The following is a 16,841-nucleotide window of genomic DNA, read 5'->3' on the forward strand; positions in this document are numbered from 1 at the left end:
TTCCTCTTGTTTACTGAGTCATAAATAATTTTAATATTTGATAAACATCACTCTAAATTTGGTCACTCTAAAACTAAAAATGCCAACTTCAAAATGACACTGCATATTTTTACCCAAGGGAGTAAACTGGAAAGTGATTCCCACTGTGAGAACTTAAGTCTTGTTCTGCTGTACTTCCCCTTAAACATCTGTCAGTTGTTGCGTGACCAAAGGTATTTTCCTCCCCACCACCTTCTGCCTTAATAACAAATGAACAAAATAACGTCAAATACAACGAGGAGAGAGTCTTCTGAGGACGTGGAATATTTGCAAATGGAGAAAGGCGAAGAATACGAAGGTGTCAACCTCAGAGTACTTTCAAGTGGTTGACTGGCTTCTCTTTCGCTCTGACTGTCCCTCTTTCATGTCACTTCTGTCTTTGTGAATCCTTCTCTGTCTCGCTCATAAAGGACACAGCTGCCAGTAATGCACTGTCTCTCCTTCATCACTGCCAGTAATGGCCATCCCCCTTTCACCCCTCTCACCTCCCCCCATGCCCCTGATCTCTGTGAGCTCTCACACCCTTAAGGCTTTTTTTGCTTAGTGGCGATTTTTGTCTGAATCAAAAGTCACTTGATTCACTGAAGGATGTTGTCACAGGTGTGAAGTTTTACGACATGTCCTGACAAATATCTCCCAAACAATTATAGATTGCATCACATACTGCATAAGTCACATTATTCAACATACCTACTAGGGTATATGGTATATTTTGGGATATTTTGTGATGAGTGATGTGACTTTATGGACACTTAAAAATACTCTATTGTGATACATTCAAAAGATCTGACGCAAGGGTTCACTTTATGCTGTGCTTAAAAACCCAAACTGCAAGACAGCTGTTTTGTTATCTATCTATCACTGTTCTTCTGATTACATAAAAAAGTGATTTTTTTTAATGCAGATTTTATGCATATAGTAATGTGTTCTTTATATAATGATTGTTCCTAAATTTAGATTACCCAAAAGAAAATAACCTAACAAGAATATTTGTATGCAACCCAACATTTGTATGCAACTGTAATTTAGTTACATATCTTTTCTCAGTAACAGAGAGATTACAATTACATTTATTTTGTAATTTAGTTACATGTAACTAGTTACTCTCCAGCATTGCTGGTATCCTGTTACAGATTAGAGTGAAACTTTGTCTTAATTAGTGTATGAATTCCTGAGTTATGGCCATTTTTTTTAATCGGTTCATTTTTGAGTTCACGTGGTCATTTGTGCCAAATTGGGATGGACATGAGGTCACAGTGATCTTTGACCTTCAGCCACCAAAATTTAATCAGTTTGTCCTCAAGTCCAACTCATCATTTGTGCCAAGTTTGAAGAAATTCCCTCAAGGAGTTCTTGAGGTATCATATTCATAAGAATGGGATGACCTGAAAACATAATGCTTCTTGTCATGGTTGTGATCACATATCATAAAAATAGCAAGATATCACCTTGCTTACAGTATCGTGATTTATCGTATTTAAGCAATATCATGCTCAAGGTTGTGCTGTTGGCTTGAATATCATCACGGCTGTGATTCGGTCAAAGAAGATAATGACAGCCGTGATGGAGGAGCGACTCGATCTGCTTCCAGGATTTCATGACAGCAGACGTGTGACTTTAACGTGACTTCAAAAGCTGAACTATAAATAAAACCATCTGCTTATCGTGAAATCTTTTCAGGAAGTGAACATATAATTGATCTGTGTAATCCATGTATATATTTATGAAAATAATTTCATAACAACAGTAACACATATTCACGAAAACGCAGGTGTTTTCCCCGATTAACAGATCAAAAGCTGTTTAAACTGCCGTGGTTGTATCCGACTTCATGTACGATATCAGATTAAAAAGTGCGTGACAGCGATCAGAGTAATAAGCCCTGAATCACGTACAAGACGCCTCCTGTCTCCCGCTGTCTCTATGGTCTCTATCTGTAAGTCACTTGAACATTAATGTAGACTAACAGTTATTATAACACCTATAAAGTGGAGTGACATCTCTCATCCAATCAAATTACTTGGTCGGTACTAACTGTTGTATAATACATTGCATTGAAACCCTTGTATCATGATACATATTCTGTCACCAGATGCGTGCCAACACACAGCCCTAATATTTATAGTAACAATGACTGATGTCACACAAAGCAGAGCGTACAGTATTCTCACTTTTTCTTTTTTCTCACCCTAAATAACACTTTTTATCTATTCCTGCCATCTCCTCTCTTCCTTCCACACACTGAGGGTGTGATTGTTACGTCTGCACATTGATGCTCATATATGCAGTAGTATTTCCGTGCATAACTGTGTCAGATTTGTTCGAGAGTGTGTGTTAGTGTGTCAGTGTGTGCCCTCTTTATCTGGTGCCACAGGGATCACCTGAAGGCTCCCGAGGAGGACAGAAGATTTGAGGTAAAACACACTGTCTAAATGCAGATGCATGTCTGATGAAGCAGAAACAATCATTGCACAGCTGATTAAATTGCATCCGCTGCTAACAGAGGTGACTTGATTGACCTCAAGATTCACCATGATAAGAGTATTGATAATAGTATGATAAGAGTATTTCACAGATTTGACACTGGAAAAGTACACTAGATGATGTGGTTCAAATAAACCACGTTACAGGAACACTTCTCTCCAAACTAAATATCATCTTATCATATTGTTTATTTGGTAAAATAAAGTTTCCAAGCTGTGACTGATTGCATGACTGTCAGCAGTGCATGAGAGGTGGTCTCAATTTTTTCACTATTTCAGTTCTGATTGTCAACCTCAAACAACAGGAAATCCACTGTGACCCACAACCTTTCACTGTTCATACACTGCACGGCATGCACACACACACACTGCTCCTCCAACAACTTTCCACAGCACTGATAATTCTCACCTGAATTTATGTGAGAGTATGATATCTAAAGCATGACTAAAAAACACCAAAAAGAGCATCTTCAGTCGGCCTTCAGTGGCCCAGGATACCGGTCTGTAAGTGGAAATGAACTCAAAGGGACAGCATATGCCAAAATCAATCAATCAAGTTTTATCACTCTAGTTTGTATATTTTAATTCAAATTGCTGAGTTTTGTAAACTAGATAGCACTCAGTGCTCAAACTTCCAAAAAATACAGAAATATAAATATATATTTTAAAAAAACTCAAGATAATCCACATACATTAGTGTGAGCAGTTTCATGTGAATTATATGTTTTCTACTGAATTACACCCGCAAACCATTTCACCATGCTAGTTAGCTCAGTGGTGCTAACGCCATGGCTAAGCCGAGGAGAACACCATTTATGTATACATCCAGCGTGGTCACGAGCATGAGCCTCTTGTCCCTGAGTAGATGCACGCTTCCTTCCGTACAGTGATTCAGTTTGCAGCAGAGGTTGCATTATTCAATCACAATAAGATTTAATATACAGTATAATAATAATACAATATTATTTCCCGCAGTAACAGTGGAGGGCACTAAAATACCACGGCCATGTTGTCTAAACAAGCAAATATGATGTAACTATGAATACCTCCGGTCCTGGAAGCACTCGCTTCACTAGAAGGAAAGCAGCATTTGCCTCTTCTGTACCGAGGCACAGCTGCACCTGTGACTCATAGTGGTCACAGACAAACTCCAATGCATCCAGTCCGTAGCTCTCGAACAAGCAGTCAGCATCTGCGTAGTGAGACGTGTTGAATATAGTGTTGAGGTCAGCGATAATATCTACATGCTCTGAAGGGAATGTTTCTTTGATTTAGCAACCTCCATGATATAATCTGTTTGACAGTGAATTACTTAATGTCAGCGTGAAACTTCTCACTGTGGATTATTTTGAGTAACTGGGTCAAGATTCCTGGAAAGAAACATTTTTTTTTTTTTTTTGTACTTTGAGCACCACAAGCCGTGGTTATTTCCATAATATTGAAGAAAAGGCAGACATCTCTGTGGCCAAAATCTCCAGAACTCTGCAACTCACACCAACACTATCTATACGGATAAATAGTACAATAAGTAGTTTGATTTTATCCCTTTAACATCAGATAAACACAGAAGAATCAGCAGCCCCTACAAGCTTTTTTTTTTTTTTTGTCTCACCTGGGTATCTCCAGCCACAGGCCTCGACCAATCAAACCCAGCATCTGCTGGTGTCTGTGCATGCATGTGAGAGATAAACATACCAAAAAAGTACTAAAACACCTTTATTTCTTTTTTTTCCCATGTCTTTCTCAGTGACAGAAAGGTTATTATGTCTAGCGTGCAATACAGCTAAAAGACAGTTTGTTTTACAAATACATGTACGTTAAGATTGTCAAATGTTTCAATACTTGGCTAATTTTTCAATATCACGTTTAAATCAATACAAACATTTGATAGTATTGAAAGTGCTGAAGGTATAAAAAAAAATCTAAGTTCTCCTTTAAGCCCTTACTTCAGTCTTTATTGTCCTGCATGACATTTGGCAGACAGTGTTCAGTGACTTTTTCTGTATCAGCACTGTGTGCAGGTTATAATAAAAATAATATTAGCCTCTTTTCTGTGCCTAGGACTTTTTTCTCAATGCTGTGGTATTGAAAGAGGTAGGCCTATCGAATTTTGATTTGTATACCATATTGCTGATGTAAATTGAACTTTTGTGCTGCCTGACACTGAAAAGCCATTGGTTTTACCCTAATGTGGCAGGCCTGCTCATGTGACTGTAAAACAACATGAAATAACAAGATTTGTCATTTACTAACTTCATTTTGTTTCAGCTCACTTCTTGTGAAGAGTAATTTAAAAAATATTTCAGAAAATGACTGAGTTGTTGACCAGTTGCCAGATGGTGTGCATTCTTCTAAGAGGCCCCTGGAAAGAATACATCTTATTTTTGTTGCCACCTGCTGTGGCTTCTTATGTCTGTCACACCATAGATGGAAATTTTAATGTTAACCTCTGACCCTTGCTGGAATTGGTCTTGCTTGCCGCATTTTTAACGTTTCCTGTTGGCTGGATGTTCTGCTAGAAGTCTATAAAAACACAGCCAGTTCTTTCTCTTTCTGTATTCTTTGACAAAACTTCCTTGCTTTTGGGCTGAGGTTTGTTACTTCCGATTGTAGTCACAATATGATGACTGCAACTCTACGGGGTGTTGTGCTCATATCAGTGTGTGTTGAATGTTTTATAGGCAAACTTCCATGACACTCAACAGCTCAGCACAAGCAATTAAGGTTTTGTGTTTAAAAAGATATTTTTGTCTGGTGCACAATGCTCTTCACTGTTTAAAAGAAGTTTTATTTTGCTCTACCAGCAGCTCAAACCCTCAACATTTTATATTTCCACTGTGTTCCAGCATTAGCAAAGTATTGAAACTTCATTAAATGTTCTACACCACATTTAAAACAATACAATATCCGTTAATTATAAATAAGTATAAAGTCCCAAACTATAAAATGATCTAGTGCTTAATAGTGCTGAACAGTGCAGTCTGAAATTTGTCTTTAAGCAAAACCAGGCAGTGTTCAGTGACTTTTTCTTTACCAGCACCAGGGCTGGGTAGTGTTTTAAAAATTACAGTATCAGTACGAATACCAGTACCCTTAAAGTGACATGATCCCAACTATTCAATACCTTTTTTACACAGTGCATCTGTCCACCCTGAAGTTCTCCTCATGCTTTATTTTTTGCTTCACCATGTTTGTCATAATCACACTTCTTCCTGAAATAATCCTTCCACCTTTTATGCTCTTATCATTAGACACCACAGGTGCGTAACATAGTTAAATGTTTTAAATGTTTGGTGGTAAAACCATACAAAGGTCAATTTTTTTTCTAGATCCGGGTACAAAAAGGATCAAAAGCAGATATCGTTTGAGTGGAGAAGTATTGATACAACTTGGCACTGGCTTATTTCAATCAATACCTTCAAGTTATTGAGTGCTGATACTGATACATTTTGGACGTTGGTTTTAAAAAGAAAGGGAAAAAATTCTATTTTGTATTTCTGGGACTTTTTTAAAAACTTTGCTGTTTTATCAAAAGACGTAAGTTTTTTTTATACTAGATGTGCTATACTATACTACTATAGTGAAATTCTGATATTGTGACACCTCTAATGCATGTTAAAACTGAAATTGCACTTTTTTTACCGCCTAACACCAAAATGGCATATATTGGTTTACCCTCATGTGGTAGGCCTGCTCAACAGCTCAGCCTGACCCAATTAATGAGGTTTTTTGGGTTAAAAGGATATATTTACTGGTGCACGATGCTCTTCATCAGTAAACTGAACTTTCATTTCACTCTGCTCTACTCAGGCAACAATATTTAGTGTAGTTGCATTATACCATGATTTACTCTTGAAAAACCCTCAACATTTTATATTTCCGCCATGTGCCCATAGCAGCGTACAGTATGAAACCAACCATAAAGACACCACATAACATATTCATACTGAACTGAGATCATTTAGGAAAAACAACCAACCCAGTCCATTTAAAAAGTTTGATATATGGTGTGCTGGATGATGTTAAGAAGAGAAGCAGTTTGAGAACAGTACGTGGAAATATTCTGGTCTGTCTGCTAAAATAAAAGAGTGCCACCACCCACGCTTCCGCATACAAAGTATACCAAGACGTTGCCACACAGAGATGTACAGATTTACGTCTTTCAATCAGTACATCGAGTTATCGATGGTTTACACACTGCCACTTGAAAAGCACTTTAGTGAGGTGTCAACGTTCAAATATCAGTAGTTTCGGTGGGTAAAAGCAAATAAAAATCATGAGACGATCACAGGTCCTTCTGAACGTGGGACAAGAACTTTTTGTGATCCTCAAGTTTAATGACGACAAAAATAAAAAGTACTTCATCTAGGCCTTCAAATATGATAAATGACACTGAACGAGCCTGAAAAAGAGTTGTCACCTTAAATATACAAAAACATCTATCCAAATATCAAATACTGAGCAAATCATTAAAAAAAAAATACAGAAACAAAGGTCTGATCTCTGGGTTTAACATAGAAAAAGTTCATTAAAGTATTCTCAATAGTTTTGCATAAAGGTGAGTGAATGTGTGTGTTTGTTTGTGTCTGTGTGTGCGTGTGTGGAGGGGATGGGGGGGGCAGGTGGACGATACAGATTGTCACTCTCGCCTCATCACTCTGTGCTTAAAATCACCTTGTCAGCAGTCTGTTCTTTGCACTGTAAACGGACAAAAAACCTCAACTTTCCTCTGACGGAAGCTTACCTTTAGTACATGCAAGCAAGTATGCAAACAAAGTGTGTATACACGCCTAACACCCTCTCTCTCTCTCTCTCACACACACACACACACAGAAAGACAAACAAACAGATTGTTAATCTCTCAAAATCATACAGACTGTTAGTCAATCAGAGTTTTCAAACATGTTACAAAACCCCTGCAGGATAAGGTGGATTATACAGAATTTATGAACAAATGTAATCATTTACAACACGACTATTTTCATAACTTACATGATTGGATTTTAAATATTTAAACAATAATTATCAGTACTAATAACAAAGAAAATATTTATATAGATTTCTAGGTTATTGCCTATTAATTATTTTTCTTAATTATTTGTAAAAGATATAATATAAATTATAAGATAGCTGAAAAAAAGTTGCCAGCTATTTCAATAATAAATTTATCATTTCAGTAGTTTTTTAGGTATTTGCTGGTTCCAGCTTCGTAAATGTGAGGTTTTTGTTGCTTTTCTTTGCTGTTTACGGTAGTAAATGAAGAGACTTTACGTTGGTTGGGCAAAGGAAGCAATTTAAAGACGTCACTTTGGGTTCTGCTAAAGTGTGAGTATTTTTCACATTTTTTCAGCATTCTATTGACTAAATGATTCATCCAGAAAATAATTGTCAGATTAATCAATAATGAAAATAATCATTGCTGCCACAATATAAATTCTAGTTTAAAGATTTTAATCTAGTGTATCGCTGTGGCAACTATTTGGGAAATAACCCCACTGTATTTGCTATTGTATCAAAATTTATAAGGAGGGAAAAGAAAAAAAAATATTTGTAGTAAATACGCTATAATATTATACATAATAATACTACATATAAAATCTGTATTTTTCTCAAATGCAATAAATAAAAAGCAGACGTCACACCAAATCCAACGTCAGATTCATTTGTCCTGCTGTGCAAACCAGAAAAGAATCTGTAAAAGCTCTAAAAAATACTCAGACTTACTGAAACAAAATTTAAATGTGTGAATTAATTTCCCTTATGAGAATGAATTTAAGTCTGAAATTTCCTACACACACACACACACACACACACACACACACACGCGCCATTCATCTGTACTGAATATTTTATTTAGGGCTACAACTAACAGTTATTTTTATTGTTAATTATTTTCTCAATTAATTGATTTGTTTTTTGGTCTATAAAATTTTATAAAATGGTGAAAACGGTCCCAAAGCTCAGTATGACGTCCTCAAACGCCTTCCTTTGTCCACAACCCAAAGATATTCAGTTCTCTGTCATATAGAAGGAACGAAACCACAAAATATTTACAATTAAGAAGCTGGAATCATATAATTTGATTTTATCTTTCTAAAACAAAAATCACTCATATCAATTAATTAATTTAATAGTTGACAACTAATTGATTACTCGCTGCAGCTCTATGGTAAATTTTGTTACTAAACCTTTCTGGTTACACATATTCCAGTGCCGACTTCAGGTCTGTGGGTGTTAAACATGTTTATGTTTTACAATCAGACTGAGCCTCTTGATACATAACTGTGAGAACTCTTTCACGACTGAGTTTCATTCATTATTTGACAACAACAGAGTGAGATAAATTACATGAGAAAACGATCAAAGCTGCTCTGAACACTAATTAGCATCAGATTTACCATATTTTACTTTGAAGTGCTGACTGACTTTGGCGGTGTTTGACAGAAGTAATGTTTTGACAGTAGCAAAGGGGATGAATCAGCTCAACTGTTCTGTTTCTTTTACCATATTTTCGGGGGGAATGTGTCACCTGCGATTTTTGATGTTTAGCTTTGATCTGAAGCCAACGCTTTTGCTGCTTTTGGAAGAGCTGTGCAGGTTTGTGCACCAGAGGAACAAGGAAATCCTTTATGATAAAGAAAGTGAATAAGAATCTACGCAGGAATCCCCCGAACACGACAACAAAGACACATGAAATGTGTGTGTGAGTAAATTCTGAGGTTGTGAAGCCCACCAGAGAATTAGATCATTAATTGTTTATCACTGAAGTGAAGACAGAAGAATATGAGGGGGGCCTCCTTTCGTGTTCACAGTATCCACACACAGCTGCGGGGCTGAGATATGCTACATCTCGGCGCCATCTAACAAGCAGCTGCGGATCTGTGTGTGCGTGTGTGTGTTTGCATGTTGCAGGGGAGAGAGTGTGTAAGCGACTTCCTTCGGGAAGATTAAATAAGTCTCATCATTTGTCTCTTTTCTTCTTCTTCCTCTCTCAGTATGTTTGAAGTCTTTTAATTTTGATTTAATTCATGTGATAAATCAGATTCATTGTCACCTTACTGATTGCACTTTCGCAATATTATCAGCATTTCCTCTGCATCCTGTCTTCTGTACGTGTGAGGAGTCAGTCCATTCAAACTGATGCACTGCGGTCGTGAGGCATCCTGTTTTCCTGTGTCTTTTGTTTTTACATTGGTTAGAATTCGGTGGAAGTGTGTTTACAAAAACGGTTTGCAGCATCTCAGATTTCCTCCCTCGGGCTGAAATTTGTTTAATTTGTTAATTATATCACTTCTCATGGAAATATGATGCCTCTAAATAAAACTTTTTTGCAGATCAATTCACAACATACAAATTTTGTTTCAAAAATTGAGGATTTTTATACAAGTTAAAGCACTCTGATTCTCAACATCTTGAGATGGCTCAGGTCATTGCCTGAGGTGCACTGTACATGTGGGTGGGCAAGACGGTAGAAATATCTGAGACATGATTCAAATCTTAAATGCATCAAAGGGAGCTCAAAATTGAGTCATGTAAAACTGAAACACACATATTGATGTGAACATAAACCAGCAGTCATCCAGTTAAGAACTCAGCAGAAAGCCTATTAAATTTCAAAACAAATCTGCCTTCATATGGTAAATTTTAAATTGTGTGTGTGCGTTATATGGGATTTGGGATCCAGGACAGAGCTATTAAAAGTATCTTTGGCTGATTAATGCTCAAACATTAGATAAAACATTAAAGCGTAAAAATTTGCTCAACAAAGTGCAAAATTGTAAAAATTAGAAAAAGGTTTTGCTGTTCAACCTGGTGTTACATCAAAAAAGGAAACCCGAACTAAAAAGATTAATCTCACAGCCTGATGAAGTTAAAAAAAGAAGTCGATGCGTTTGAAGCCACAGGTGTGGAAGTCTGCACGAACACAGTTATTTCAAGGATTTGAGCTTAAAAAAGGTGCAACTGTTTAAAACCCAAACGTGACGTTATCAGACACCTCAACAACAACACGGCGCTCCATCAGAAGGCTGCAGTCATATTAACACTTTGAATAATTGTAAGAAATAAACTCAACGGTGGGCTGGAGAGAAACTGACAGAAAAACGTGTAATTGATCAAATTGATAAAATATCTTTGATTGTACTGCCCACACACACGCACACACACACACACACACACACACAAAGAGCTTCATCCCTACCTCGCATCATCCTCACTCCTCCACTTGTCTCAGACGTCTGTCCCACTTTCACAAACTCACTCTTCCTCTCACCTTGTCTAACAAAACTCTTTCTTTTCACACACTTTTTTTTTTTGCACCACCTATCTTTTAATCTTTCTTCTTTTTTCCTTCGTCCTCAAGCAAGCTGAGTCGGGTGCTCACTGCAGCTTTCACACACATATTCAGACTTTTTGAGTGACAGTCACCGCCTCACCTTCCTTGTCTGTGTGTGTGTGTGTCATTGAGTGTGTGTGTGAGAGAGAGAGAGAGAGAGAGAAAGAAAAGGGGGGACTGTCCCCTGCCCTGGCTTCTTTCTCAAGGTACTTTTTCCCTCATACCTTTGTTGTTATCCTTCACCCCCTCACTCTGTATCACACATTAAAAAAAAATGCTTTACACTGTCTGGAACCTATAAGACTCTCCCTGAGAGTTTAAGTCTCAGACACATCAACAGCTCAAACACATTTCAGTACAGTGAGATTTTACTTATTCTCAGAACTCACACTCACAAGCTCAAAAGCATGTACATCTTTTATTTTAGTAAAAGTATTAATACCAGTATTGAATTGTTCTCTTACAAATAAATGTCCTAAATTGTATTGTAATTGCTTTTATTTAAAATCTTGTCTTACAATTTTTCCTCCTGAAATGTGTAAAGCTGGGCAAGCACTGCACAAATTTAGAAACATTGTTCAATTCCAACTCCAACTGTACATGTAAATCATACCAATGTAAAGCCAAAGCTCAAGTTCTGTTCGTTCTGATCGTCAATCCACTGTGTGTAAAATAGGAAATGAAACAGCCTGTCGGCCCCTGACTGCTCTGGCTATTGACAGACTCATTTGAAAGCTCCTAGGGAAGTATAAGTTTGTTTGCTAGCAGTCATGCTAACAATAATCATCTGTGCCATCCTGTGTGCCCAAACTTCTAAAAAAGGGAGGTGCTGACATGTATGGATCCACAGGTGGCTATGAAGACATGGACAATACAGCTTGTCCACTTTGCAGACAGGACTGAAGGCAAGTTAGCTGCATTTTACTGACCATAATGCCCACTTTAGATGCTCTGTTTGCCACTTTGCACAGGTGCAGTGAGAAGAAAGGCAGTGACCTCTCAATTCATGGCTTTTAACCGCGCAAGAGTGTGACAACAGCCGGCCAAAATTTCTGACATGTAAGAAATTCGTCCGGCCATCCAATGAGTTGTGTGGCTCAAAAATCAGGTTAAATATGGGCTCAAATCGTACAGTGTATGCTCAGCTTAAGTGATCATGTACAGTAAGTGGGTCGTTCAACAGTCGGGGTTCATTTTGCAATAATGACCTGCTCAGTGTACGTTATCATGCTTATGACACGTCTACGTGCTTAAAAAAACATCACTGATTTAAAAATGATTTTATTTCTTCTGGTATGTAATTCTGAACCTATGATCAGAACTGCGCCCATGGCAATGTCTGTAATTCACAGCAACAGTCTGCTATTCAGAAATAACAGAATGTAGAATGCATTAATTGACCAATCAGCATCGAGTATTCAACAAAGCCATGCAACAGCTAAATGATACTGTACAGTAAGTCAGTCATTATCACAAAACAAACTCTGACAGGGTGGGGCAGGACATTATTACACTCACCACACGACATCTTACTAAAAAATCAATAGTTTGACACAAAATATTGATCTTAAAATGATTTTATTGCTTCAGCTAAGTTGCCCAGAGTCTGTGATCAGAACTGTGTCATAGCAACAGAGTCTGTTCATCAGAGCCGTGATCTGAAAATATCAGACCGTAGAATGCCGAAACTGACCAATCAGAATGGAGAATTCAAAAAAGCTGGGTAATAAAGTGGATTAGGAGTGGGAAGAAAATGGAAATACTCAAGTAAAGTGTCTAAATCGTGCTTAAGTACAGCACTTGAGTGAATATAGATTATCTTTCTCTCCCTCTATCAGACCTCCATCTGTAGCACCTGACTGATAAACCAAACGACACAAGACCGCCATGGCTCTCTACATCACCCCCGTCCTTACTGATGAAACAAAATCCTAAATGATTTGTCTGCTTTGCAGGAGCAGCAATCTGCTTTTACATAAATATATGCACTCAACAATCAATAAAATGATCGTTTTATCATCACACCACCTAACATGAAGGTTGGTGGTCTGTTACACACAGCAGCTCTACACTTGATAACACACCCAGGTGTGCTAAAGCTGTGGCAGAAAGTGTTAAACCAAAGAGTTAAAAAAAGATTAGATGTTATCGCTCTCATCTGCACTCAGTGCCAAAGCCATTTAGTTGGTATTTTCATCACTGTGTGTGCGGTGTGTTGTGTGAGTGGGGCAGCACAGGTGCAACACACAGCACACACACTGTGTTGCTAATAGCCCAACTCCAGCAACACCACAGTGTGTGTTTGGGTGTGTGTTGCTGTACAGGTGCAGTGTTGTATGTTCACTAACTATGACGTTAACCGCAATGCATGCACAAATATCTAGCACAAACTCAAGCAATGTCAGTACCACATGCACAGACACACACATGCACAGACACACACAGAGATACAGTATCCCAGAGAACTTACTCAAATGAGTCTTCTTGGACACGGCTCCTCCTGAGGGAAAAAAGGTGAGCGTGTGAATCGAAATTACACAGCACTGAGTCTTACTACAAGATGTATTAACAGATGAGCACCCAGATGAATATTTAGAAACAAAAAGTCAAGTAAACACACAGTTTACATATGAGCTTTACACATTAGACTCAGGCTAAAAGCCTTTCTAAACTAGGGCTGCAACAAACTATTATTTTCAATGTCAATTAATCTGTCAATCATATTCTTGACTAATCAGTTAGTTGTTGGTTGATAAAATGGTGAAAAATGTTGATCAGTGTTTCTCAAAGCCCAAAACGACATCTTTAAATGTCTTGTTTTGTCCAGAACCCAAAGATATTCATAGAGGAGTAATGAAACCAGAAAATACTCACATCTGAGAGACATTTATTCTTAAGAATTATCTAAAAAAAAAAAGACTAAAGGGCCAGTTCACAGCAAAATCAAAAATACACATTTTTCCTCTGGCCTGTAGTGCTGTTGATGCATGTATACTGTTTAAGTTTGACTTACAGAGTCCTGTGTGGCTCCAAGCGCCAAAAAATACTTTTGAAAAATTCAAACCCGGTCTTTTTCCAAAAATTATGATCTGATTGCTGAAAGTAATCCACAGATCTGGTTGCGAGAAAAGTAGTTCCTACATGCAACTGCTCACAACAAGGTGCGCCATTTAGTTCCATTATATTGGAGAGAAGGCAGACATCTCTACAGCCAATATCTCCAAAACTCTGTAATTCACACCAAAAAAAATCAGATGGATAAACAGCACCACAGACCAGGTGAAAAATATGTAAACTGTCCCTTCAATCAATTCTAAACTTGTTGGTGATTTAGCTGACAACTAATCAGTTAATCCATTAATTGTTGCAGCTCTGAACAACACAGTGGTACTTTTCAAAGAGGATCAGATCGGAATTTAAACCCACAACTGTTACAATACATTTACTATAGTAACAATACTATTTTTTAGATACTTGTACTTTGAGTTTTTACATTTTATACTTCTTCTTCACTACATTTCACAAGGAAGTGTACTTTTTACCGCACTACATTTATCTGACAGCTGGAGTCACATTATAAAACAGCATAAACAACCACAATACCACCTGGATGAATGTGCTGCTGTTTATATGTTGGTGTGTGCTTGGAGATTTGTCTGTATGATCGTTTGTGTGATAGAGAAGATGTACTGATGCTGCATGAACATGAGTGTTTTTAGAGTCTGGTGATTGTTCTCTGTGTACTCATAGACACAGATACGTGGACAACACATTGGTCTTTGGATTGTGCGCCAACATCACATCAAGACTGGCCTGAAAACAAATACAAGTAATACGAGAGAGCTGAGGTTTTTCTGGATGAAAAGCACGACAATGTTTAGTTCTCAACCAATTTCAATGAGTTGTGTTAGAGTTTCAACAGAGCGTGTTAGGGTAAGAAAAAATGTTTTTTAGAACTTAATCCACGTAGGTCATGAAACTTTGAATCTAACACTACTCATTGAAACTGGTTGAAAAATAAATGTTTAGTGGTGCTTTTTATCTAGAAAACAAGGCGGCTCCTGCCACGACGCTGACATAAAGCAGTCAGTGCAGCATCTACGTATATAGGCTATATCAATGTGTGTATCTGCTCAGGGACTGCAGATTGACATCAGCTAATAGCTAAATCTGCCATATATCATCTCTTCTCATTTTGAGATCAATCTTTAATAAGAAAGACTAATAACTAACAACTAATACCAGACTACATGCTTACAAGTTATTACATGTTCAGTAATAAAACAACGACAGCAGGCATTCTGCAGAAGAAGTACTGTTATTTTTGATATGTTACATTTTGTTGCCAGAACTTCTGCTGCTCAAGTACAATTGTAAATACAGAACTTTAACTTATAATATTGTTCTTTTAACAAAATAATCTGAATGTTTTCTCCTCTATTGAAACTTGAACTGTGGCAGGGTTAGCTTTGAGGGCCCCCCACTATGGATCTGTAGTTTGAGAGGATTTTGTCTTAATGTATCTCAGAGTAGTTTTCTTATTATTATTTTTAGGTTTGAAGATACTAAAGTCTTCATTTAATCAATAATCAAATTTTATGATCACTATAAATTACAGTCAATCAAAATGACCAACCCTATTTCTTCAATTGTTGTTCCAACTTTCAAAAAATGTGACAAAAGTTAAAACATTCTGCTCCTAATTTTGTTAGGGGAACCCCTGCAAGGGCCCCTGTTGGTCCCCAGACCCCAGTTTGGAAATCACTAGTGTAAACCACTAATCAAATGTAACAAAACGTGGCAAATATATAAATAAGTATGTTGCTCCATGGTCATCTAACTATGTGAAATCCTAATAATTAACTGGTTCAGCTTTTAATTAAGGGGTTAAATGTGACTAGCATAAAATGAGAAATGGGTTTCAAGTTAAACTGTGGCTGATACAGATTCAGCTCTGATAAACTCATCATTGTCGAATCCTTAATGGCAGTTTGGAGCAGAGTCTGCAGAACGCAGTACTATTTAGTATTCTTTCCAGTGTAAAAAGGCCTATCTAGTGTCTACAGATAAGAAGCCTTACTGATAGCAGAGAGATTAAATTAGAAGATTCCTATTTGCACCGCTGTGTGTCTATGTTATGTTTGTGTGACTCTTCAACACCCCTACGCACATGCACACACACACACACACACACACACACACACACACACACACACACACACACACACACACACACACAGAAGATAAAGGCAGAGGAAGGTGGGTGTCTGTGAAGCAATAGGTCCTCTTTTTTGTCTGCCTGTTTGACCACAATTGTGAGAAAGTCTAAGTTGCAGTGAGTGTGGGTAAAAGCGTGGAGGGTCTGAACCAAGATGTTTATTTCTGTATGTGTGTGTGTGTGCGTGTGTGTATGTGAGTGTGTGTATGAGACCGAGAGGTTTGAAGGCAGGGGAGATAAGTATCAATGGAAGACGTAGAGCTAGCCGGCCTTTGTCTGGCGCCAGAACAGGCCCTCTGTGGTTTCCACTGTTTTCCTCCCATCATCAAATCAGTTTTGCTTCATAAGCAGAAAGCATGGAATGAAAGCAGAGCAGTGCACGCACACACGGAAAATGTAAAGAAATTTCAACACGAACTGAGCAAAGGTGATTGCTATGTTCAAACTTTAAAACAAACTTTTTAGAAGTAAATATAAGCATCATTTCCGAATTGAGAGCACTGAACTTGTCTAATCCTGTTGTTGTTGTTGTTTTTCCCATTTGGTTAACATGTTTAAGCAATGTGTAAACAGTTACATAAGAAATGCATTAATATGATTTTGGCGAAGAGAGTGAAGGCTGATTGTCCTTCTTTTCATTACTCAGCTACAGAAATGCACATCGAGTGTCTGGAACACTTAATCTGAAGGGTTGTGCATAAGACTGTCATTACACTGTCACAATGATGTTGAAAAGGGCTGCAAATTTTGTGCATTTTCCTTAACC

At 37.6% G+C, this 16,841-nt stretch overlaps 1 protein-coding gene across 1 annotated transcript in view; it reads right to left on the bottom strand.

Annotated features, from left to right (window-relative positions):
- rorc (RAR-related orphan receptor C) overlaps positions 1-16,841 on the bottom strand; it is a 33,411-nt gene that overhangs the window by 9,237 nt on the left and 7,333 nt on the right. The window contains exon 2 of the mRNA XM_084726824.1: positions 13,328-13,357. Coding sequence (XP_084582950.1) covers positions 13,328-13,357 — 30 coding nt within the window. The remainder of the gene's footprint in view (positions 1-13,327; positions 13,358-16,841) is intronic.

The sequence above is a fragment of the Lutjanus erythropterus genome, chromosome 9 (genome assembly GCF_056507025.1).
Source record: "Lutjanus erythropterus isolate fLutEry1 chromosome 9, fLutEry1.hap2, whole genome shotgun sequence".
Classification (NCBI taxonomy): domain Eukaryota; kingdom Metazoa; phylum Chordata; class Actinopteri; order Lutjaniformes; family Lutjanidae; genus Lutjanus; species Lutjanus erythropterus.